This window comes from Strongylocentrotus purpuratus, unplaced genomic scaffold (assembly GCF_000002235.5).
Source record: "Strongylocentrotus purpuratus isolate Spur 01 unplaced genomic scaffold, Spur_5.0 spur5_contig_829, whole genome shotgun sequence".
Lineage (NCBI taxonomy): Eukaryota > Metazoa > Echinodermata > Echinoidea > Camarodonta > Strongylocentrotidae > Strongylocentrotus > Strongylocentrotus purpuratus.
Window position 1 is genome coordinate 9,065 of NW_022145534.1, and position 27,507 is coordinate 36,571.

Genomic DNA, 27,507 nt, shown 5'->3' on the forward strand with positions numbered 1-27,507 from the left:
CTGAAATAATAATAATACAGTAAATTTTACTGATACTAATAGATGATTAGGATTAATTCTCAATTTGTCCTGCTTTATTTTTTGTTGAATATGTGAATTTATTTTGTAGTCTAGATCATTACACCCTCTGTGGCTTTCAAAATTGACTGAAGTATGAAGAAAAACAATTAGAAATGTGCAGATTGACCCATTGATTATACTTTAAAATGGGCAACACTGGTGGTGGGACGTACAATTATTGAGGAAGAAGTCAGCTGATTTTGGCTGAATCCCCCTTACCTTCCCATAATATGTTGAAGGCAATTCCCGGGAGTGTACAGAGGAATTATCATTTGACACTTGCAAACCACCTAGGGATATTATTCATACCCTCTAGAGCCCACCAGATCAATATACTTTACTTGAACACTCTTCACAAAATGGCTTGATGAAAATTCATTTCCAGTCTTTAGGATTATTCATTAAAGATGCAATAGAGTCTTTGCCCCTCCAGCCTCTTGGGGGCAAAAAAGAAGAAAAAACCAGGCCACAGGAGAGGAAAATTTGGTTTCCTGTTTCAATCTTTTCCCCTCATGGTAATTCTATCTCACTGATAAATCAAATGTGTGGAAATTTGGGATTCTGAGTAAGATATTACTGCTTTAAAAAAAAAAATAAATAAAAAAAAAAGTTCACTAGTAGTTTTTCAAGTGACGAATTGATCAGTTGTCAAGAATGAATTGTTTTTTAATTGAAACAAAGGTTGCGATATGTGTCATCATTTGAATAGCAGGAGTATGGTTTCAGTAACTAAAATTTAGAGACACTAACTTTTTAAAAGTGAATTCTTTATTGCCTTTTAACCTAAATTCTAGCAACGTTAATGGCTGATTTTATCTCACAGTACCTTGGAAAAAGGTCACTCTTTTTAAGGTAGGGGTACATTTTCAATTCATCAACTACATGTAGTGTATCATACTGCACATGTTGTACATGCATGTAGCCTTTCATGTAGCAAATGATATCTTCTCTCTTGATAGGTGCTTTTTTTATCTCCGTGACTGTAATACTTTTGGGATTTCATACAAAATGAAAAATAAAATGTCACTTCTGAAAACCACGCTTTGATTACTATCACCATGGGAACTATAGAATAATGAATGTTGACCACAGAATGTGATATAGCCCAATTGTGGCCGACCCAAATCCATAAAGTAATTTACCCGATTTCTCATGATTTGGCCACTCGTACTTTTAACTTGAAAGGACAATTGAATGGTAAACCACCAAACACAAACCAATATGAATCGAGCACGATCTTGAAAATGATTTATAATGGAGACCAGACAATACTACCGTGTGCTGTGACGCAGAGTGATGAAGTGAATTGAAAGCAGTTATTCATTGAGCTGTCATCAGACCTCCTATTACTTATGAATGACAAGAACAAATGATGTCTTGTATGGTGTTTTATAAAAGCAGCACAGCAGAGCTAGGAGGTAGTGTAATAAGAAAGAAATAAATACGGATGGAGGCAGGGAAAGAGACATGATTGGAAATGGAAGTTAAAGAACTGATTAGCTCCTATACTCTGCGATTTCTCTAGTCTAGATTCTAGTTTGTAGTTGTACTCATATTTTACTGTTAATTCATTCATTGTTCCTTTTTGTGAGATGAGATGCAGAGATACTGAATTATTCACCTTCATTAATGACACCTGCCATGATATATAGTTCATTTGTTATTTGTTTCTATGATATACCATAAACCATGCAATTATTTATATTTATGAGTAAAAAGAAAGGGGGAAAATTTACATTGAAAAAATCTTCAGCCAACAACTGTTCTTCATACAAATTTGCATTTACATATAAAGTTTACTCAAAGATATCTGTTAAATTCTATTTATAGCTTGCTTTGTACAATTGGATTTACAAATGATTTTATCAGGATATTATGATGTATACTTCTATTAATGATTATGTTTCTTATCAAAATTATGATGTGTGGGTCTCATAATTATAATTCTTATGTGTTGTTAGTGGAAGTTTGTTTTCTTGCATGCTGTTTGTATGTATTTGTTTTCTAATTATACACTATTTGCATATTTTCATCCACACTCTAGGTCTGGTCAAGCCCCTGGACCAGAGGGTGATTCTGGACATATCAACCACAAGGAAGGTTCTACTCCCAGGGCACGGTCAACCAAGACAAGAGAGGGTGTCGCAAGTACCGCATCGAAAAAGGAATCGCAACAGGTATGATTCAGTGACGTATCTTTCACCACTAACAGCACTCAACTTTACTTTACATAATGTAATAATAATAATAATAACTATTTCTTATATGGCCCTTTTTCAGGAGGGCCCTATCAAAGCGCCTTACAGATATACTATTACCCGGTTATCGGATTCAAGGCTTACCCGCACACAATGTATGCGCATTCTCCACTCCCTTGGGAGCATTCCAGCCAGGCGTCATTTTTACAAGCGCACACCTGCTAATCTAAGAGTACGTAGCTTGTGATTGCTTGACAGCACCATATATTAGCTTCAACATAGATATCTTAATATTAATAGAACCACTACTCAAGGTAATCCAAGTTCTCCAGAATTAACCTGGCTACAGATTTCAGTGCACTCAACCTTCAATGAATTTCTTTTTATCAAGTACCCATATTCTACACCTGGATTGAGGATGGCATATGTAGGTTAATGTCTTGAGACACAATATTGCTTAACATTGTAACAAGTCACTATCTTGTTTGTGCATGTACCAATGAAGTTCTTGCTATTGTGTTCTTTTGTTTCATAAAGCTTTACAGTATATATATAATACCCATACATTGGTATACAAGCAAGATCAAGAGTTCATCAAGAATGAGAGTAATTAGATTCTCCATACTGCAACAATTTCATATCTTTTACATGTAGAAATGCTTGAAGGAAAGGATTCAATGATCTACACGAATGCACAATGAAATAGTATACGCATCTTATGCATGGTATCCTAAGCTAGCTACTTGAATGTAAATCCTGTAAAGTGCAAAATGTTAAGTGTGCGTATGTAAGCCAACCATTTAGCTCAGGATGAGAGATCAGGCTCTGAGAAATCCTCTAGTGGTAAACACCCAATTGCGAAATTTTAGTCGTTTCTGTTTTAATCCAACCCACAGAGTGTTAGGTATACAGTGTAGCACATTTTCCTCGCAGTCACAAAGCACTTTACAATTTACTTCAAAAAGTACAGGTATAGAGTATACAAATGATTCTTTTGAAAGGAGATCTAGCTCAGACTTTAATGAAAATATATGTATTCTTCTTTTTTTTCCTTCTCCTTCTGTGCATATTGTGTGCAAAATTTTCAGGTTTTTAATTTTTTTTTTTAAATCTCTTTACATTACCAGTAGTATTTGGGAAGAAGGATTTTCATAAGCTTTATATTTTTTTAACGCATTTTTAAGGTGTCTTCCTTCTTTCAAAAGTCTTTTTTGGTTGTCAGGCCTAGAATATACCATTGCTGTCACGTAAAGTGGAAGTACTTTTCTTTTCTCCAAATGACAGATGGGCTCTATTTGAGAACCCCTTCTTTACAGTGTATACCCAAACTACTATTGAGGTTGGAGATGCACACCAAGGCTTCTTCAGTATACTACTGTGTCAAATAGCACAGAAGTGAGATTAATTTGAGCTCACAATCCTCTTTCATCGCAAGGTTGTTTTAGCTTAAAACTCTTCTAAGGCTAAACATGAATTGACAATAATGATGTCCATCCATTTATCAAGGAAGATATTTCCTCTCCTGTCTCTCTACCATTCTCTGTCTCGATCCTTCCACTTCCTTACTTTCTGTCGCTGTTCCTTTTTATAATCTGTCTGCTCTCTGTCTCTGTCTCTCTCTCTATTTTTATCCCTCTTTCTTGAGCTGCTATCTATCTTTGAAAGTGTTTTGGTTTACATCTTTGCATTTATGTCTAAAAGAGCATTCGTCATCCTCATTTTCTACTTCTACTTTCTTCTTTCCTTTATATTTTTCATTTGTATCTAAAAGAGTATTGGTCATTCTCATTTTCTACTTCTACTTTCTTCTTTCTACCAATCGTTTGAGGTGTAAACATTCAAAATGTTGCTAAGAAATATCAATTTGCAATACTGAAGAAGAAAATTTATGAGGGAATGTGTAATGTTAGATGAGAAAATATTTGATGAGAGAACGATGATGGAATAAACAGAAATACTGATGAAATTGGGTGACCGGTCTTAATCTAGAGACTATCTGGAGCCTTTTTGTCTGTATTATAATCAAACTTGAAATTAATTTTCTCTGCTCAAGGATAGTACAGTCAAAAGAAGTCAAAAGGATTCTGTTTCATTTTGACCTGTGATCATTGATTGCCTCAATTGATTCAAGAAACTGCCATGTTCCGTTAATAATCAGCTTATGGGAGTGTTATGAGCTCACGTTCTTGAAAACTAACTGTTTTCCTGCTGCCAAGAAGGATTGAGTTTACAGTCCTTTATGGGAGGATATTGCACAAAGCGTGCATGATCTCAGTGAAAGTGGCAAATGTCATGTTCTGTTTATGGAAAGCTTGAGGATTGTTCCTGCTTCAAATACTGTCAGTTATATGTAAATAACCAAGAGAACTGAAGAAGTGGGAGTTGTATGGGAATGAAAGTTTAATGAATTTGATAAAACAACAAAATAAAAGAGTTCATCATCATATTTAACTAAATAGGAAATTAACAAATGGTCATGAAAATTGCTTGAATCTGTATAGAAAATATAATCGTAATAATGATTTACAAAATGTGGGGTCCAAATGGTCCATGCAGGGAAGTGACAGGATCATGTTAGTGTAATCTGTGTTCTATACTTCTCATATTTTTCAAGGAAGCTTTTCTTATAGTTTCTTGTATTTGTGTAGAAAGCTGTTTCTATACTAGAAGTCTATCATCTTGAAGTAGTGTTGGCTGCTTAAAACATAAATCAAGCTTTTAATAGATGGAATGCAAAAGTGCATTCATACCTTCTGCTATGTGTTTTACATGTTTGCATGTTGGAAGAGAATACCTGATTATAAAAAATACATGTCTAAAACTTTGTTTTCAGATTATCACTAGAAGTTCTGAAAACAAATTGCCAAAAAATGAAACAATTGATTTTGTAAATTTGGAATGCTGGTGAATACAGTGGTACATGCGTATATTGTTTATACTATAAAGTAGAAGAAATTGATTGAATAAAGTGGGTACATAAGGCAAGGCCAGCCAGATAATGGAGACCGTGATCCATTTCCATGCAACAATTGTTCATGGAATGCGGTTGCCAAAATAATGATGACATGGTATTCCAAGGTAAAGAAATACATCCAAGCATGACTTCATTCATTCCTTTTTTCTTTTCCTTGATAGTCTCCTCTTTTCTCATTCTTTCAGTCTCTTCCATGATCAATATATCTTATCTTGAAAAGTGGCCTTTAAGTTGTTAATTACAGGTTAAAGGAAGCTTTGTATGAATTACACTTATTTCTAACATTTTGCATCAAAACTATGCATCATTAATGAAATAATTATTGCAATGAATGCACATGTTTTCTTTGAAAATATGTTCATTTTATATTTTATTTTGTAAATAATGATTAAATAACTCATATCTTACAAATCATCTCCTCAATTATTTTTATTATGATAATCTTGTAGAGAGGGATAATCACTCAAATCTAAAAACCTCATTCTCATCTTCAGACTGTGCTGCCGTTAGAGGCTTAATACTTTTGAATTTAATCCTTGTGTCTGAACCTAACTGACAACCATTGTTCAATGAGCTACTTTGTACTCCTTTATTAAGCCCTTGTCTATCTATTTCTTTACGTTGGTCGGTTAGTAGAGAATTTGTCGCCATGCGGTAGTCTCCTTGGGACATCAATGCCTTCTTGGGCATTGATAATACCTTGTTGAAGAATATTATTCTGTATTATGATGAGGATATAACTACATGGAATTATGGCTTGACTGAAGGTGATTATTGATACTATAATCTGTTTTAAAGTTGAGTATGTTTGATGATGACTGTGACTGTGATAGTGGTTGAGGTATTGATCTGCCAGTATACACCTCATGGGTTTTCCTGGTCAAGAAATGTAAGCATGTTCTTGCACATTATTAGACAGACCTTCTGTGATATTGAATGCATTTTAAATTCACCAACATTAAAATGCAGTTGAAGAAAGGTAACAGAAGTCTTTTTTATTTGATTGTGATAAAAGCTTTGATTATGTTTGAATTTAGGGGTAGCGCTTAACCTTTACAGAGGTGCCAACCAGTACGATTTAATTGTATTTAGTACGATAATAAGAGTGGAATACGATAATACGATATCACCTCTTAAAATACGATTTTTCACAAAAAAAACAAAAAAAAAACAGCTCTGCCTTTAAGCATCAAGAGCTTGCAGGTGATATACACACGTGCACTGCAAGAATTAGGTACTAGTCATTCTTACTTATCCTTTGAAATTCATTGAATTTCAAACTTAACTAGTGTACTTAAAAATTTAAGCAGTCCTTTTCCAATTTTAGTAGCCATTGGCTACTAAGATATTGCTACTTTTGAACCAAGATTTACTGATAGCTAGGAAACTAATGTTTTTCAACTGTTTGAGAGAAAAAAAATGGACATAGATGGATGCAGAACATATATGTATCTACAAATACTTCAGCTTTTGTTAAAAAGATCCTTTATTTCTCTATTTATTCTTTATTCTTCTTTCTCTCTCTCTCTCTTCTTCAATACGTTTTAAATCAACGTGATGCTGTACTTTAAATTTGCATGATTTAATTTCAGATTTTCAGAAGAAAGAGATAGGAAATGTTTTGAACCTCTGCATACTTTTCATACATGTAGGTACCCCAGTTGTCGATTGTTTTGTTTTGTTTTTCTTCTTCTTCTTCCTTCCTTCCAAAATGGGTCACAGCCAATCACACCTTTCAATCATCTTAATGAAGCAAACCTTGAATGGTATTAAATTTGCAACAAATTAAGCTCTCCCACACTGTTCCAATTAGTTTGTTATTGCTCCAAACCAAATTCCCTCATGCAACAACCTTCATTTCATGTTACCAATTAACAATTTAAACTAAAAGTACAATATTATAAATATGGTGGTGCAGGGTGGTTATGTGCATTCAACTGGCAAGAAAGTTGTTGAAGATAGATAATGACTTTTTTGATACTCTACTGTAACCTTTTTTTTTAGCATTATAGAACATTAATTAACAATTTTATTGTTTTACTCACAGATGTGCAATAGGAGAAAATAAAAATAAAAATCAGTTTAGAGGGGATGAAACTGTTCATATGTTGATGCGCTGTTGTAACGTCAACTCCGATTTTCAACACACTTTCTAGTGGTGATGTGAAACTATTTATAAAACTGTAAATGAGACATTCCTCATCCAGCTCTCTTAACCTGCTTAAATGGGATACTTATGTTACATCCTAGAGAGCAGTATATCAAGGAGGCAAACTGCCTGTATGTAGAGGTATACCTTAATGAAATGATTTACTTTAGCAGTCAGCCCCATTCAGCATCTATTTGATACTTAATTTACTCATCAACGGGTTTAGTTATACCCAATTGAATTTGGGTACTGCCTGAATGGAGGGAGATCGAAGGATAAGAGAATAGACCCTGGCTCTCCCTCCCTCCCAACACACTCATGCCTGAATTGACCACTCTAGTTAAGTTTACATTCTCCCGATGCCAAGGTAACCATTTCTTAATTGATCTGCATCCAAGCCCTATTTTCATTATGTACATCCTTCCGTAAACTGCACTGACGATTTCCAATAGTGAGCGGCGACGGGGGAAGAGTAGAAAGTCAAGGCCGCATTATGTGTTATTGCAGCTTCTTGTTCATGAGAGCATGCAATATTAAGTAGCTAAACAAGAGTCAATTTGTTTTGAGTGAGAGAGAGAGAGAAGAATATCTCTATTTCTTTTGATTCCTCATGTTATCGTGTCCTCTTTTAATTATTCTGAGCCATGTTGAATGAACCATTCTGTTCTTACCTGCAGGGGTGCTATTATGTATACCTCTGTAGTTAATTGCTTGCTATTCATGAACACACAATCTTTTTGGTTTCTTTCATTCATACTTCTATTTTCATCCTTCTGTTTCTGGGCCAAGAATATATAACCGTAAATAGAGAAATATCAACTTCTTTAGATACTGTAGTAATTAAAATGTAAAGAATATATGGTCATAAAGTCTGTTGATGAAATGCCATTGTAGTGTATGCATGACTCCCCTAGTACTGACAATGGCAGACCGAATCTAGAAAGGAAATCAATTTGATTGTTGCATATCATACCTTTGTAAATTCATTATCCATGATGTAGATTGCATCACAGATATATTACTCGGCAGTGACATTATCTTGTTTTGAATGTGGAGAATAGTACAAAGAGTGTAGGTGAAACAAGTTTTGATGAGATAGGAATGTAAATGGAGTGAATGCTTATTTCACCAAGGATATTATATTTCCTCCTTTTTTTCTAGTACTCTGAACTATAAATTCTGTTTCAAATTTCACCATAAAAATATATTAAATCTATATATGTATTTATGGTTAATTGTCCACAAGAAACAGTCTCTAAATAGAATATTGTTTTTAGTTCTGAATATCCATGACCTTGTTGAAAGTTCAGGCATAATATAAAAATTAAAAATTTATAGATGCAGCTAACACCCTACCATTCAACCATCACCGATCCATCAATATCGATTGTCAATCCATTTGTTCATTATTCATATTGGATCACAAAATAGGGTACTTTTGATCCAGGTGTACTCAGGTGCACTCAGGTGCATAGATGTGGCTTGCTTGTAGCACTATTTTGATAGTGTTTCAGCCATTTTATACAAAAGGCTATGTTACAGACATCCTAACTTCAACTTGTTACTTTCACTAAACCATTTTGTGAAAGATATGAATACAACCAAGTAAGATTATGAGCATTACCTTTTGAAAATACACATGTTAATACAGGAATTTTGTATGTGTCCTGTTAGACATGCTATCAATATCATTCATTGTAGGAAGGTTCACATGAAGGTACATTAACTTGAAGTAAGGTTGTGGTTATAAACTTCAAAATTATCTTTTAGTTTATAGGGACCGTGCGGGCACACTCGTGGTTACGTAACATTAAGTTAACTTGACGTTACAAACCACAACATATCTTAAAGGGGGGGGGGGGGTCCTCACTTGAAGTAATGTGCCATGAGGACGCAATTAAGGACTGTGAGGTTGCGCCAGCTTGTAGTTAGAATGAATGCTATCCCTAGCTTTTAGTTAACTTTTAATACTCATTGTTTCCGTCCTGCATGAACCTTTGTGGTAGTTAGTGGATCGTTGTTTATTATATAAATTTGAGGTTTCGGAAACTTAAAGTTTATAACTATGATGGTACCGTTTGAACTTCACTAATGTAATGGGTTCCAACCCTTATCTTTTTCCTGATTAATGTTGATAAAAGAGAGCCTTGATTATTTTAATTTTTCATGAATCCGATTGTGAACAGATAAACTGGAAAATAGAATTCTATAGTTAAAATTCACATTTGGTGCGTCTCCTATTTGTAACAGTATTCAGGCTTCACACCCGCTTTTACTAACATTTACACTAGATTTTCCCTCTAATTGTACCTCTATGCCAGTTTAATTTACAAAGCAAAATATGTTAAGACCACATGTTGTCGTGGTGGGCACAATACCAGGGTGTCGGTGGAAGCGTTTTTAGGGGCGTCATCTTTCCCTGATCGAGCCAGAGGCATCCCACGTCACACTAGGTTCCAACTGGCCGTATTCAATGTCAATTTTCTGCCCGAGCAGAGCTATTGTCTGTGCATTATACTCAGAGGAGCAACATGTGCGCAGTCTTATTAGATATTGAATTTTTCCCATTTTTTTCTTCTCTCTCTCTCTCCATTGAGGGCCAACAATGAATAGTATATTTCATAATAATGATTGGCCAGTGACTGGTGTATATGAGTGGTGTGTCTGTGTGTCTGTCTCATTAGAGTGATAGCTACAGGAGCGGATGATGAAGGGCGATGAGGAGGAGAGAGTGTATTTTAGGATGGATATAGTGAGGATGTTGCAGGGAAGTGCTGGTTACCGTAGGCGTGCCTGGTGGTGTTTGCCGTCCGGCCTAGCACAGAGCACGCTCCCTCCCTCGTTCTCATCTCTCTCTCTCTCCCAGTCAGTCACACGGCATTAACAAGATGAGAGCATCTAGGTGTAGAATCCTTGCGTGTTGTCTGTAAAGCACTATATGCCAAGCTAATAGCTACAGGCAGGTGGCATTAGTCGGATGAGCATTGCTCACTACTTCCCTTATAATGATGCCGGCTTCAGCCCTGTTTATCAGCACTAGTAGGTAAGATCCATATTTCTGTTATCTTACTTTATGCATGTATTTCAATTCAATTCAAATCAATTATTTCGCAATATAAAAATCAAAGTATACAAAGTAACAGTAAATTTTAACTATATTTACAAAGGTTATATGCGGGGCTTTCAATGAAGGTTGCATTTGATATTGTATAGTGTGCAGTGTTTTTCGTAGGGCTTCCAAATACTGGCAAAGTGATGAGTGTACTTTAAGTCTAGCGTTAAAGAAGAGTGTGGGATGCAATCTTCAGGTAATCAGCTTTTTGTTGATCAACAAAAGAGAAACTTTGAAAATAGACACCTTCCCTCCAGCTACGCTTTCAGCGGTTCAATGGAGAGCTGAGCTAAGTGTGTCAATTTACCTGCGCAGTGAGATTGGGAAGAGATGGGAGGGTGCTATCAGCTAAGATCATTTGCATGTAACTGGCAAACATTCAGAAGGAGAATACAGCCTTCCTCTTTGGATTGATTTAGTGGTTGTAATGTGGAGAAGCTGATGACAATAGCCTTTGTTGATTTGGCAGCATACCTACAAGTTCTTTTTGTTAGTGGTACAGGGTGGCTGAAAGGAAAGAGTTTGCTAGAGTGTTGAGCATCTCTTATTTGATAATGCTTTATCTCCCCAGTTTAAGGACCACTCAGTATACCGGTAATCTTGTCACGGGGACATCTAAATATAGTATGAACGAAGCAGTATGGAGACAGGGAAGTGGGAGACACATATGCAGAGAGAGTGAGAGACAGACAGAGACAGAGAGAGAAAAAAGAGAGAAGAGAAGAGAAGATGAGAGAAAAATTATGTAGAAGTCCACGATAGTTTGCATGTTGCCGTAGAAACATCATGTACAGCATTCTTTTTCTTTTATGACAATCTATTGCTCCAATTTCCCAAAATAGATCTAATGGGTATAGACAGTAGGCTGTTAATTACTCTCGTTTGTGAATTTCTGCCTATCTGCATCCATTCAAATATCATGGTTCAATTGAAACGTTGATATCATGTAAATCTATAGTGTACATGGATGTCTATGCCACTTAATTTTTCTAGCTTTGCTTTTGACCATTTGATTCATTTATGATTTAATTGAAAGTTTGTAGGGCCTATCCTAGACATGCAGGGCCTAGCACCGGTGGTTGTCTGAGGTCATGGGGCATCCAATATGGTCTGTCAGTCAAGAGAATTAAGCGAGTCAAGGTAGAAAATGGGAAATTGCTCTTCAAGCAGTAGAAGTTTGAATTTTAATGTGGTTTCATCGTGAAAGTTTGGTCATATCTCAGCCATATCTTCCTGTTTCTAACAACTTTTACAGTTCAGTTACCTTATGTACCAAATATACAATTTTGAACCAAAAACTATTTGATGGTGCATACAAGTGTAATGCTACTGGGTCCACTACATGATGAATATAGTACATATCATTATTGAAATATTCATTAATATGCTTAGTCATGAGCAATTCATATTTCCCACTTGATCAAATTTGTCCACTCTTCCCATCAAATATTACAGAAATATTCCATGACTGTTTGTTTCTGTATCTTACTAAGACTGTTTCTCTATCTTACTAAGACTGTTTCTCTATCTTACTAAGACTGTTTCTCTATCTTACTAAGATCTGATATATTAAACATCCCAGTTTATCTTTACTGATGACCAATACCTCCTACATGTGCTAGTACACAGAGGTCCTGGGATACCCTAGGAGAAACCACCGGCTTCCCATACAAACATACACAGTACAGCCCTATACCCACCACTCTCTGTCTGTCTCTCTCTGTCTCTCTCTTTTCTCTCTGTGTCTCTCTCTCACCCCAGCAACCAGTCATCCACTTTCACCCCCACCGCTCTACGCTCTTCCATAGATTGTGGTACCACACAATAGCCTGCTACTGTTATGCTAATGACAGCTACATATTACTCAGTCAATAATAGCTCCAGTTTCCCTCTATTTTTCTGTCTGCGAGGCACTCTATAATACACCATTGCTTTCCCATCAATTAGAGGGCACAATAGCCCGGTGTGTGCGACTCGTGTTGTGGGCGAAGGACAGAATAGGAAACGGTTTGATCTTCTGTCAAGGGGCTCCTCGTTAGGGGCCTGATCTTTCTCCTCTGCAATGATGGAAAGGTGGATCCAACCATGGGATACAGGCACTTAATTTGTGATGGATTCAGGTAGGGTACTTGTGTTGATTTGAGGTTTGTGCAAGCTTGAAGAGAAAGGAATAGATCAAGAGAGAGAGTTTTGTATGATTGATGCTATTCATGCATAGTGCTGCTAATCGTTTGTCCCGTGTATGTATGGGTATGCCAAGCAATTGTTGCGTTTTATGTTCACCATGGATAATCCCTGTCATATGGAACCCCTCTCATTTCATTTGACAATTAATTTCGGATTGGCATGTTATGTTAGGGAACGTTAACAGGAATGAAAAATAGGTTTTATGGTTTGCCTGCAGTAGATCATTGTATCTACCAACAACAGAAAGTAACCTATTGTGTGGGTGATGAGCTTCATACCAAGTCAATTCATACATTATAATGAGATGACTGTGTTGTCAGTCACTAATCGTATGTTTATTGCACTTTCATGAGAAGGATGCATGGGCTGTTTGCTTGTGAAAATGCATACTTTCCTTCATGCCTTGTAGTAATATGAGTTATTTTTAGCATTATGTCGACCATAATGGTCACAGAAGTGATGAGTCTGTGTATAAGTAATAATAATTGCAAAAAGTACTGAGATACATTTCAATTACATGTATATTGCTACTGTTCTACACCATCAATACATTGATTTTCATATTTATATGATAGGTACAATGTGTATGTTAAAAACAGTGGTAAAGATGGAAATATCTAACTATCTGTCTAAGATTTTGATTCCTTCCATCTTCAAATTGTGTTGAACTGGTAATATTAGTACAAAGTAAACAGCATAAGCAATGATGTATTGATGCTATGCATCTTAGATATTGCTTCAGAAGATAATGCAAATCCAGAGTATGCTTTACTAAGCAGCAGATGCACTAGCTACCAGGTTGATTTCCACCTTTAAGTGAGGAATCTACCTCATTCCTCTCATTATCTGGGCTATGAAGCATGCATGCCGGGGATGGTAAAGGATGATTCCCAAAATGGAGCCCTGTTCCTTCGTTTCTCTCATGCTAGGATTGATTAAAGTATCAGTCCAATTGGATTGAGCTCGAGTGATGCCAGGACTGGAGAAGAAATGTAATAAGGGATCATGTATGCGGTGCCCAAGCTCCTAGTCCATAGGCAAACAAGCCAGAGGGAGAAAGAGAGAGAGAGAGAGAGAGAGAGAGAGAGAGAGGGGGGGGTGGAGATTGACGTATACCATGATACGTACAGAGAAAGAGGTACACTGTCAGAGAGATTGAGAGAGAGGGGGGGGGGGGGGGGGGAGGGGAGAAAAACATATACCATGAGACAGAGAAAGAGGTAAACTGTCAGAGAGATTTAAAGAGAGGGGGAGAGAGATAGATTGAGAGAGAGAGAGACAGACAGACAGAGATGAGAGTGTGACTGTGCATGACTGTCTTCCTGCATGCATGTACATATTATTGTACTCTTAGATTCACGCTGTATGTATGCATATATAGACAGAAGTTATCTCCTCCATGAAATCAATCCTGTTTGCTTTTTTTTTAGCTGATGAAATTAGAATTGATATATCCTAAAAGATTACTCTTTTGCTGCATGTTTAGTTCCAAGTGTATTACCCTGCAAAATGGTATAGAAATTTGGTCAAGGTTAATTCATCGAGGCAGGCTGTTTACTGAAAACATATTTCAGTGATTTAGTTCATTTTTAAGGTAGTGGTTATAACATGCAAGTAAAATTTACAGTAATTCAGAGAATATGTGGAATATAAATCATGAACGAGACTTGTATGACTACCAAACATCAGTTATCACTTTGCAAATATTAAACAAGCATGAAGTATGAAATATATTTCTTTTTGGAAAGATACATTAAAGCAAACTGTTTATAATATAACACAGACATTGACTAATAGTTATGGATGAGTTTAGAATTTTTGAGTGTATTTGTGTTACACAAAGCTGAATAAACAAGCCAAACGACCCACTCACAGTATGGAGGTATATATTTGCATAATGGCAACTATTTGTATTTGAAAAAGTAAACTTGAATGCACAATAGAAAATAAAGCCTGTGGTCACAACACAAATAATGGATTGTAATTCCACAAATTATGTGTGACACTATGATTGTGCATTAGATGACAAATTCATTTTATCCTGTGACAGCAATGGGGCTATCACAAGCCTTGAATTTGCATTAACTATTCATTTGCAAATTGTTTAGTCATGCATTCATTCATTGTGTGCAGTTTTTATATTCATACATTACCTATGACATAGCATTTCTGTTCTCACTTTTACTCTTTTGGACTGCTTTTACATGCATTGCAATGTGGAGGTGATGGTTCTCGTAGTGGAAAAAAAACATGAAGACAAAACTTGGTATGGACTCTCAATTTTGTGTCCTATCAGTGAAAACAGTGATGTCCAATTGTGCATTGCTCCCATTCAGTATGCTAAGATGCACAGACCCCAATTTAAAAAAAAGATGAATTCAAATGGAACTGAGCAAAATTTTGGAGAACTATTTTTAAGCCAGATATTGCCCTGAGGTTAACAATGCCTTTTTTTTTTTATTCAAGAGAGGCTTACTAGACCATTTGATATTAAAATTATCAATATTTTATAATGCATTTTACCAAAAAGATAGTTTTTATCAAAGAGGTGGCTCAGGGGAGTAAATATTTTCTAAAGCCCTTGTACTAAATATGGTAAGCCCACTCCCCCTTTCCACCACCCCTCCTTCCCCTCTCCTGGTCAATAAGATAGCAGCTTAGTCCTGTAATCATCAGTAGATGTTAACTGAGCAGAAATTTACAGGATCAAGTTTTTAGTTAAATTGTACACAGTGGAATTATAAAATGGCACATTTACAAGCATAATTGCTGAGTTGCAGAGCAAGAGAAAATTCTATAGGGACTAGAGTTTAATAAACAGTTAAATAAAAATAGGATGCTCCTAGGTGTCTTGATACTGATGGGATTAAGATTTTCCTTCCATACTCTAGACAAACATTTAAACTCTTCACTGTCATTATTTATACATTTCTTTCCTGTAAGAGTGCTTGCAAAGGATCTGCTGTTAGGTTTATTAACATTTGACAGTATCTTTAATAACAATTTTATCAATGATATCTTTAGTGGAGTGTAACAGAGAAGAACCCCAAACTAGTTGTCAGATTTGATGTCAAATGATATCTGTATCTAGCAGAAAGCGACACTGAGCAAATCACTACGTCCTTACCAGAAGCCCTTAAGATTGAACACATCATCCGTCATCTTTCCCCTCTAACCGCCGGTTGCCCACGTGCTTGCGTACGTTCATCATGCCGCCTAATGTAAATCAATTTTGACGCAACCCTTGTCCCATTACAATTGCATGCCCCCGGGGTACCATTATGGCAGCAGTTATAACCCATGATGAAGAGGCAAGTAGCATGTGACAATTATTGGCTCTAACAACAAATGAAGTGAGACTAGAAGATGGTGAGAAGATTGACTGCTATGAGACCTCCTGGGTGTGAAGATGATTAGAGATGCCATCCCAAAAATAAACGTGTTTCTGAAAAGTCGGCCAGTTTATTACCCAATGTAACAATCATATTAGGGATGGAGGAATTTTAATTTTCTTCTGAAGGAGTGAAAATACTCAATACTCCGTCTGTTTTACTCTCTCACTCTCTCATATGATATTACTTTTCAATTGTAGTATGATTTATACTTGATTTATTTCGTAAAGTTGCTTGAGGATAGCTCTAATATACTACTCGACTTCAGGACACCATTATCAGACAGTAATGGTTTAGTTTTATCAAGAGTAATACATGTAGCTTTTGGGGTTTTAAAGAGCAAGAAGATGTAACTTTTGTGTAGCCCTCTTTCCTGTATACTCTAGACCAACATGAGAAGAACAAGGTAATTGTCTTTTATATACCCGACCTGTAGTTTTGAAAAATATTAAAGTACCTACTAGTACCTTGGCATTTCAAAACTTTGTTTCTTGGGGAGAAATTGATTATCCATTTTGGACAACAGCACAGAGACTGTCTTGTTAACTGCTGTATGAAATACATAAATGAATAAAGAGATTTTGTTGGAGACAGGTCCCTAGATTTCATAACGTTGGACGGATGTACAGGTTCTGGGTGTATATACGCACTGCTCGCTATTCATGTGCGGGGCCACACAAAACCTCTGACGACCACTTTGCTGCGATCTGTCTGACATTTCAGACACACACATATAGGAAACCGGAGCTGTGTTTGTGCAGCGATATCCCACATTCATCCATCCCACGACCCCCTTCAGGCCTCAGGGTTCTCATCCAGTGAGTGGGGCGATGAGAGAACAGGGAATCCCTTAGAACTAGGGCACCCGGCCGGCCGGCCCTCTCAATTGGCATTGGTTAGAGGGAGGGGTATATAGTGATGGATAGGAGGTGTCTATACCTTAAAAAGCTAGTTAGTACGAGCAGATATACATGTATTTGAAGAAACCAAATACTGCATCATAAAGCTGATGATTGAAAGACAGGAAACAACATTATGTGAAGCAGGCTTTTCTTAGTCAAGTAGTTTGAAAATCTGCACTACATATACAAGTTATGTAGGATTTAGCCCAGCCTCAGGACCTATGTCATTTAGAAAGAAATTATCCACATTTGCCACTCTTCATCTAGGATTAGAAAATGGGTGCCTGTCTACTGGTAGGAAGGGATTTCTTTAAAGGGATCGTTTAACAATGTTAAATCTGATATACACGGCCCTACGTGTTATCAGTGTCTGTGATATGGTGTAATATTGAAGCCCTAAAAAAATTGCGCTTCAAAATGATCAAGAAGTGCCTCAAAAAAGTAAAAATCATTGAGTGACCGGTTTTACCATACTCGTTTTCCCCAGTAGACTGTATTGTTATGAAAACCGTCAGGCGATTGGTTTTCAAAATTTATAATTCCAATCATAAATATCTTGATAATCAGACAGGCGATCGGCTTGTAAAAGTCATGGGGTTCCTGACTGACCTAAAGGTTTATAATTATCATTGCATCATGAGCTAAATCCAGAATTTTGTTTCAGAATCTGAGACAAAGTTACCGGATCCCTTTAATGCTGTAACCTCGCAATTGATCACCCATCTAAAACTGGAATAAAGTGGATTGCCTTGAGTGTCCCTGAATGCCCAGGACTTAATCACTTAATAGCAATTTTAAGTTTACATAATTGAAAATATACCTTTCCTACTTATGGGCAAAAACCTTGAAATCTATGTAGAATGATGTGTCATGTCATTCAGTTACATGACTGTAGCATCGTATTAAACTACAAGGGCACAACGCTATGAAAGATTTTTCTTTTTCTTTAACTGTGAGCAAGACAAAAATGAATGTGAAACTGATTTTAAAAAGAAAGTTATATAACAATGTATGTAAAGTGGGTCCTTTTTTAGACAAGAAAAAGTAGTGGGACCTGTCTACTGAGCCTTTGCAGTGCCACAAGCTTGTATCAGAATCGACTTTGGTCAACAGCCATCTCAATCCAGAGTACAGGATTAACCAAAGTGTATTGCTTTGTGTTGATTGGATCAAAGAGAGAGATGGAGAGTAAGAGAGAGATATAGAGAGAGAGAGAGAGAGAGAGAGAGAGAGAGAGAGAGAGAGAGAGAGAGAGAGGGAGATAGATAGAGAGAGAGAGAGAGAGAGAGACCTCCCTTCAGGGCTGGCAGGCTATACCTGCATGAATGAATGAAGCCTGCATACTATTGAGATTTCCCTTCAGTAGGCCTACATTTACGTGCACAAACATGAGCGTATTATACAAGTACGTTTTACCATGCATTAGAAAGCAGTTACTTCTAAGATAAAGTATTTGATACAATTGCAATGGCTCAGTGGTAGAGCAATGGTCTCAAACTCGGGAGGTCCTAGGTTCAAAACCAATTTGATGCACTAGTGCCCATGGGTTAGGCATTGATTCTCATTACCAAGTCCCTCAGAGAGGACTTAAAGCTGTCAGTCCCCTGTTTGCTTACTTACAAGCATACACATGCTTTCTAAATATACCAACCAAACATATTGCTTATTGCATCTACAGATATGCTTTAAGTCTTCTGAAAATATTTTATGTTATATCTTTTGGTCAACGTGAACATACTTGAACAAATAGCCTTCCGTTTCATAGTTGTTTAGCCTGTTTACAAAAATATTTGGATTGTGTCATTTATCAATAGTTGAAATTAGCTCTCTGGGGAGAATGTTTGCCAAAGGGCATGAAACAGTTTGTCATATATAAATTATAAAAGCTGTTCAATTATCAACTATTAAGCAATGTTGAAAAATGAAAGAGACATATGTTTGGTGTCATCTATAAATCAGCATTTCTATCAAAAAACAAATATGCATGATTCCAATGAAAACAAGGAATATATTCTCATTATTCTTGCAAATAGGGTTTTGGAGTAGAATATTTTCTACTATTAGCACATTCAATGTACACTCCAGGGCATATGATCTGAGTCTGTGAGTAAAATCAATGTGGCTGGATCGTTATCATGGCGAAAACAGTTGCCAACTTCCAGTAAACATGTGTGTTGCAAAATAAAGGTTAGAGTTAAAATATTGAAATAAAAGAAAATACGAATAGGGAGAAAGAGCAAGATAAACAGAAAGAAAGGAACGAGGTTATATTCATGCATCAGATTTTCTCATGAGAAATTTCACACTTTGTGCACCCGGAGTCAAACCTTGCTGCTAAGGAAAGGTGTGGAAACCTTTTGTACTAGCATCAATACACTCCGAGGGCAAGCTTGAATAAGGACAGCTGTGCATGGTCGAGGCTCTATTTTTGTTCACTCTTTCTCTGTGCTGTATTCCTATTCATATGTTCATATTTTTGCACTAGTAGAGGATAATCATACGAAAATGCGAGGAAGATAGACGTAGTGTATTAGAAGTAAAAATCTTGGGATGATGTGAGACTAAATGAACAGAAAGAATGACAAACAAAATAGGACATATTATTTATTATGTATGTATGTCTGATTACATGTATGATTGTGAAGAGATAGTTCAGAGGAAAAGAGACAGGGAGCCAGACAGCCAACTTTCGATAAATAATTTCACACACTTTTGTTTTAAGTTCAAATTAGGAATATCTCTTCAACCTGATGATATATTTTAAGGATTAATACAATTTGTTAGGAATTAAAGGTAGAATAATTGCCAATGCATACCATTACGGAATAATATTGGTTCAAATATGTCTCTAACAATCACAGAAATACACATGTGTGTCTTTCATATAACTGCTCTTTGTACCAGGTTCCTATTTGTAATCAATAAATCAATATTACAAAAACAGTTTGAATCTTCTTTTTTTTTTATAGAAGGAAGCATTATTGAACTGAAGTTACAGTATTGTTGAGTGATTAATTTGATATTGATATAGCCATGTATCCTAAATACTTTGGTATCCCTGTCTGCTTGGTGTTACTTCCTTAATTCAATTCAGAAGACGGTCTTAAGTGGCCATTATATCATATACTGGATTGAAAGATCCCTGAGGGACGGAATAACGGTGCTTGTGATTTATCAAGAGTGGGCAGAAATGGAGATTGCAGATAAACAGTGATGATATTTGCAGATTCAGATAATGTATTTGGGCCTTTGGGGGTAAAAGCTTTCCTAACATATTTGTCCACAGTCCTACAGATTTTATATAAAACCATGAAGTTCATTTTTTTAAAAATTGGATTGAAGCTAATGGTGCTTGTACAAATTCTAAGTTATTGAATGTATATATCGTCCTTGTTTTCACAAAGTGACGGTAGTGAGGAAAATCGTAACGCAAAGTGAATGCAATTTTTTTTCACTACCGTCACTTCGTGAAAACAGCGACGATATTTTGGGTGAAAAAGCAAGAAAAAGAATAACAAGACTTCATGACAAAAAGAAATGTAATGGCTACGAATACTTTTCTATAAGATAGATAGATGATGATAACATGTAGATAGCTTACAAGAATTTATATTTGGAAAAATTTATAATACTGACCTATCATTGTGTAGGCCTAGGTAATTGTGGATTGAGAAGAGCTTTCTCTTCTTTCATTATTTTGTTGTACTCAAGATTAGTACCTTTGTTGATAGTTATAATGTTGATTATTGTTATCAAGATGCGAGACTGGGCCTTCAGAAATCAAAGTAATTTGCTTTGTATCAAATTCATTTCTATCTCTTCAATTATCTTCTTTTGTATCATGACATGGAAAGCATTACATAATGTAACACATGAACATTCCAATTCTACATTAAAATACCCTTTCTCCTGGATATTAGATAACTAACTGCATGTAATTCACTTCAACTGATATGCAATGCCTATTTACATCAGTTGTGAAGTATATTACAGTATACACATGGAAATGCAGTACTATGCCAACGGCTAAATGGCATTTGAAACAGTGGATAGGGCATAATTTTGTGCTTGCATGGCCAAGTTTCACAATCAAGTCTTGAGAGCATTGAAGTATGAGGTAATGCTCATATTTGCAAGGGGAAGCTAGCTGCCCTTGAACCCGAAGAGAAGCTCTATGAATAGAAGATTATGTTTGGATTCAATCCTTCAAGATTCACCGAGGAGAATAAGAATGGGAATTAAATAATGCACATGTATAATCCTTCAGATTGAACTCAATCTAGAAAATATATTCACCATGAATTCCAAAAAGTCTAGGCTCTCTGTAGTCGCATTGAATTAGTTTATTTCACCACTGCAAGTTGTAAAAGCATTTTGTAATCAATTGTGATTATTTCTCATCAGAATTTAAGATCGAGATGTAATAGACAAGAAGGTATTATGATATTAGTACTTGTCATTTGATGGAATTAAATTGTCTTGAATATAACAAATGTGATGGATTCGTAATCCCATTGTAAATTATGCATGAAAGACAAAATGAAGACCAAAGAAAAGCATTGATTGAGTATTCCATTCCCCCCCCCCCCTAGTACATTGCCATGTATAAAGACAGGATTGTCATGTAATTCCTGAAATACCCCAAGACATTTTCTCTTTAATCCTGATTTTGACATTTTTAGTAACACAGCATGACAACTGACAAAGTATTGACAGCATATGCCAAGTGTGGTTGAGAAGTATCCCTTTATGTCAAAGTCTAAATTATTCCTATAGAAGAATTGATCCTTTCTCTGCAATAGAACTTCTATGAAATCCAAATTGCGTGCTTCAAATAAACCATGCATGCACCTCGAATCACAGATTATTGTGATTGATGTGAGTTTGTGAGTTTATGAAAAATGACATTGAGTGAATTTGTGTCAATTGCATATTTTACTTTATACTATGGGCTGACTGGCTGATACATGGTACCCAGTGTCAATTTGTTTATCTTTCATGACTCTGCTCAGTAAATAATGACTAAACTAATTATGTCTCTAAGTCAATACTATTGCATTACAGTGTATTTCAATAAGACTTGGTTATAATGTGCACTTGTAATAATCTCTGTGTATAGAAGCAAAAAATATCCCACTTCAAATTTGTAATATTGCAGTGAAAAGTCACGTATGTCTCCTTTAGCTTCACATTGCTTTTATTTCAGTAAGACATGTTTGGATGAATTTTTGACCCCCTTATCATAATATCATGGCTATTATATTAAAACGAGAGAAAAATAAAGTTATATATATCCCATGTAGGAACGAGCCTATGATAAGAGGAGAGCCCATTTTTATTTCGTGCATTGTGAAACCTAAAGTCAAATGTTATTGGAGTTGTGCCAAATGACCACCTGCCTTCATGCATGTATGAGTTTTGCTCATTTTCGTCCATGTTGTATTCATTAGCTTGCGTTTGTTCCCCGTATTCAGTATTCATACATATTTTGAGAAAGAAAAAAATAACAGTTGTATGTACCGGTACACTGTTAGAGTCTTGAAGTATGATTCATACCAAATTGGATGAGGTATTTCATTCTTTCAAAGATCCTTTTTCACACTCATCATTAGAAGAAGGGAAAACCTTAAGTAATCACAATGGTAACACTTATATAAACAATGAACAAATATGGAAAAGAAAATACACATTTAAACAAAGCATTAGTGAGTATAAAGGGAAGAGCTAAAAGTGGAAATAGCCTTTGTGCAACAGCCCTTGTGCAACAGCCAATCCCCAAAATTTGAAATCATGAATCGATTGTCAAAACTGTACTTTTAAAAATAATATATTAATAATGATAATATCTGTAAGAAGTACTGATTGTAGTTATACAATTTGTTTTTAATTTGCACCTATATATGGCAAAGATTCAACAATCAACACTAATTGCAATCAACATGGTGTCAGTTTGGTTATACATCCATGGACATGACGACAATACAACAAATTCAATTGATTTGTCTAGTAAATCTAGATCTAGATCTTAACATTTCTGTACTTTATTTTTTTCTTTCATGTTACAGAGGCAAGAGGACATCCATAGGAAGTGGGAGGAGTTTAAGGCCATACAACGAGACGACAAATACAGCTACTTGGAGCAGAAAGTTGAACTCCAACGAGAGCTAATTCGAGCCTACGACGATCTCTTCCTAGAGAGGCGCCTTAAAACTGACAGAAAACTTGAAGAGGTAAGAGAATTACTCTCATGTTCATGTTTAATCTCCCCTAGCTATATAGCTACTCATCTCCTCCTAGCTGTTATCTATCAATGCGTCAATGTTGAAATAACTACTCCAATCAAAGAAATGATATGTACCCATACATGAATACTATAAGCCTTGTTTGATCGAACGAAGATGAGGAAAACATCTGCCATATATTACATCGTACGAAAAATACACGTCCATGTCATTTCCATGCACACTGCACACAAGCAGTCTTGAAATTCAAGGGTATATTGTCTTCTGTATAGCATGAACAATCTAGACATGATGAGCAGCATGCATGTCCCATTATCGGGCACCAATGAAGACGATTCCTTGGTGCATGTGCGTAGAGCTCTACTGTTATGTAGTATATGCATACAGTAACGAGGCAGAAAAGTATGCCTCTAGTTGAAGGTTACATCTTAGTGTTAAGAGGTGTCCATGATCATACATTAGCTTATATTAAATGTCATGTTCGTAATTTGTCAGTCAATTATGAGGATGTGGTGCAGAGCATATTTTAGGAGCTTGCATGCATGATAATGTTTTAGAATACAACAGTCATTTTATGTTAGAACCAACTGAATTGCATAAGATGATACTCTCAGCAAAGATAAAAAGATACCATCATGGTACTCCTACCATCCCCCCTCCCTCCAAAAAAAGAAGAAGGTGATAATATTTGTGTCTCCCTAATATTCAGTTTTTAGTTAGAAAATATATGTATGATATAAATGATCATATGCAAAAAAGATACGCTCGATAGACCGGTAGTGGTAAAATTGCTGTTCAAGGGTTTTGGGTGCAAATATCAATTCAATATTGTTTAAATATTGCCTTCAGAGGTTATAGATGGCAATACTTCAAACTAATTTTGCAAAAAAGCAGAAATATATGCCCAAATGTTCAATGTTGAAGTGCATATGTGATATCTATATATATCTATCTATATATGATAGGCCAGATCGATATGATAATTGACCAAATATATCAATCAGTAGATGGTTTCCCGGCAAAATTTATATCATCATATCATCACGTATTAGTCAAAACATATTCTTTCACATGATTGGTAATAAGAGCTTCCATTTCATTTTTTGAGAGGGGGACATTTCCAAAACTGGTCTATACCTTTAACATACTTAGCAAAGGCAATAGAGTGGCATTAATTAGCTGCCCACTGCCATTGACAATGAATGGCTATGATATCCTTTGAGTCAGTAGCTCATTAAAATTATTAGCATTCTCTATTTTCATTGAGCAACTACAATTTACTAATAGCATTTCCCCCAGGGGACAACAAGAGAATGTATACACCCATGTGTGAATCAAATGATCAAATGAGTCAGTATATTAGGAGTATATTAGGAGTATGGTAATCAGACATTTGACATTTGCTCTAGCAACAGTTACCCCGAGCTTGGTTTGCTATCAGGTCTTAGCTATCAGTTCTTAGCCAGGGTTAGGCCCAACTTCACAAAGGAGGTATGGATTTAAACCTACATCTAAACCATGGTTTGGACTAATAATGAATAAATATATGTTGAGGAGGCCCGATGGCTTAGTGGTAGAGCATTGGTCTAATAACCGGGAGGTCCTGTGTTCAAAACCAAGTCAATGCACTCATGCATTAGGTATTTAAGGCAATAATCCTCATTACCAAGTCCCTTGCAGAGGACTTACAGCCGTCAGTCCCCTGGTTGTTCACTTACAATCATATATATGCTTTCTTAGCAATCAGGTGAAACAGTCATCGATCATCAAGCATATATTAAATCCCTTCATTAGATATTGGATGCATACAATGCATATGAAGGTTTTAAACCATGGGTTAACTCTTGTATAAGTTTTAGAGTTAGGTATTGTAGTCCAGAGTTAAAGTTTTATAAGAATTTGGTTTGTGTTTGAAATTGACCGTGGAGCGATTGTTGCTAGAGCGAGTGTGGTACAATGATATACTGTACAGCGGACCTCAACGGTTGCTGGTCAGTGGAGAACCTGTAACAGCCTGGACACCAATCTTCCTCTACTGCCTGGTTGCAACTGGTGGATAGTGTTCTGTTGTAGAGTCGATCTAAGCACCAGTTGAAATCAGAGCTGTAGGGGAAGACCCTCATCGTGTGATGATTAACATCCCTCTGTCACCTGGACGAGAGCTGATAATGTCATCATCCAATGATACCTTCCTTCTCTACCAACTATAAATCATTGTACTAACTATACATGCAGTTTAAGTAGGCCTGCAGTATTTATAAATATACTGTGTGTAGGAAATAAAGTTCACGTAGAGGTATGTTCACATATATGCTTCGGTAAACTGAGGAATATGTGAACAAGCCTTAATAGGAGCTTTGAAGGTTCAAGAGAGCTTAGAAAAATACAGTTAAGACCCACCATGAGGAAATATCTTTTTCTTTGTTATATATTAAAGGGTTCAGCAAAAAAAGTAACATGGTATTAATGTGATGTAGAATATCCATTTTGTTTCATGATGGGCACGGGAATATACCCGTAGATAAATTAAAGATGACATTTCTCACAACGGATTATATGAAAACCTTTGGGAATATGACTTGTCAACATGTGCACATATTGAAAAAGCAGAGCAAATATGAATGCCGTGTACAACTAAAAGAAGCTGCCAAACACTTTTCTTACATCCATGTGATCTCACTATAACTACACCCAAGTGAATAGCAATTTGTTGGTTAACTCAAATTTGCTCACAATGTATTTGCAACTGGGATTGCCAGCATTGGGTGTGTGAATGGTCTTGGACTTTGTATCAAATTTTGTTTGAATTATGAAAAGCTACTTGGGTGATATAAGAGACCTTCCTGAATAAACGTAATACATCATTTCTTGCATTTTTGCTTTTAGGGGAGATACAAATATGTAATCTATATGTAACTGTAGTTTTTTTTTTATTGCTGGAAATGACTGGCTTGTAAGGAAACTAGGAAAGATGTCCTATATTTTGTTACCAATTTCACATTATTATTACTATTACAGAATATTTTTTTGCTCCCATTTTGTAGGCTCTATACGGTATGAAATGAATATATCCCATTTTTTGTTCCATGATATCGTTTTTATTAATGAAAAAAAAGCTGTCAGGCAGCCAACTCCCAGCACACATCAAATGTTTGGTTGTGTTACCATGACAACAACGGGCGAGTGTCTACATGCTCCTGCGCGTGTGTGTGCGTACTGTCAATACAATAACACTTACTGACTGGGGCACAACTCTCTTCCTATCTCATCTTTTCTCTCTCCCTTTCTCTCACTTTCTCTTTCTCTCTTGCTTTTGCTCTATCATCAGCTACCATACCTCCTCTCCCCTTCAAATCCCCTCCCCATCTCTCTCTCTCTCTCTCTCTCTCTCTCCCTTTCTCTCATCCCCATATCAGTCATTTAGTACATTTGATGCATTTTGGAGTGTTGATAGATGGCTGGGTAGAGATATGCAGACCTTTTGACTCTCTTAGATTAATCATTCATGGATTGAGATATTCATGCAGTTTTTATTGCAGCTAAAACCTGGTTTGTTTTATGTGTGAAGGGATATCTTCTGGATAATGAAGTAATTGTTAATTGAAATATATGTAAATATATCGTCACTGTTTTCACAAAGTGACGGTAGTGAAAAAAAATTGCATTCACTTTGCGTTACGATTTTTCTCACTACCGTCACTTCGTGAAAACAAGGACGATACGTAGTTGTTTTTTTTAGTGAGTTGATGTCAATGACTCTTTTAAAAAAAAAATCATTTCTAGGTGGTTCTGTGGATGGAAATAAAAATTCATGCTGTAAATTGTAAATTGTTATTACAATACTCAAATTCCTTTTAAAAGATCTTTTTATTTTTGAAGAGGAAATTGGGTTTTAACTTTTTACTTATAGATATAGCTAAATATAATTTAGAAAATAGCAAAGTTTGACCTGAACTTATAACTTTCTCAGCATACAAATGCAGAATACACATTTGTATTATTCATCAAAAGTTATTATCGATGACGTAATGTTGTATATTCTTTAGTTTAATATTGTTCTAAATCCAAAAGGACTCAGAGAGAGACAGTTTGGAGGCCATGCAGGCAAGCAAAGAGTGGTAATCACATCTACTGTTTTCTATTGGTGCATAGAGTCCTTGTTTTACTTCTTCTAGCACCATGAGAAAGCAGTATTTGTGAGACACCCCAATCTTCTTTCTTCATGAAAATTCCACCAGGAGATCTACATCTAGCTGCTTTAATTGTAGCCTACTGTTTCTGCAGTTGCAGA

General features: G+C 36.0%; 1 protein-coding gene and 2 non-coding genes across 3 annotated transcripts in view; all 3 read left to right on the forward strand.

The window, feature by feature from the left end:
* Positions 1 to 206: 206 nt before the first annotated feature.
* Positions 207 to 27,507, forward strand: part of LOC587576 — a 39,340-nt gene continuing 12,039 nt past the window's right edge. Inside the window, exons 1-3 of the mRNA XM_030983648.1 lie at positions 207 to 229; positions 2,105 to 2,237; positions 23,040 to 23,204. Coding sequence (XP_030839508.1) covers positions 207 to 229; positions 2,105 to 2,237; positions 23,040 to 23,204 — 321 coding nt within the window. The remainder of the gene's footprint in view (positions 230 to 2,104; positions 2,238 to 23,039; positions 23,205 to 27,507) is intronic.
* On the forward strand, positions 25,239 to 25,339 carry Mir29a (microRNA mir-29a). Its single transcript, NR_036395.1, has one exon. It is a non-coding gene; the product is annotated as a microRNA mir-29a (primary transcript).
* Mir29b (microRNA mir-29b) lies at positions 27,335 to 27,419 on the forward strand. The gene has a single exon (NR_038813.1). It is a non-coding gene; the product is annotated as a microRNA mir-29b (primary transcript).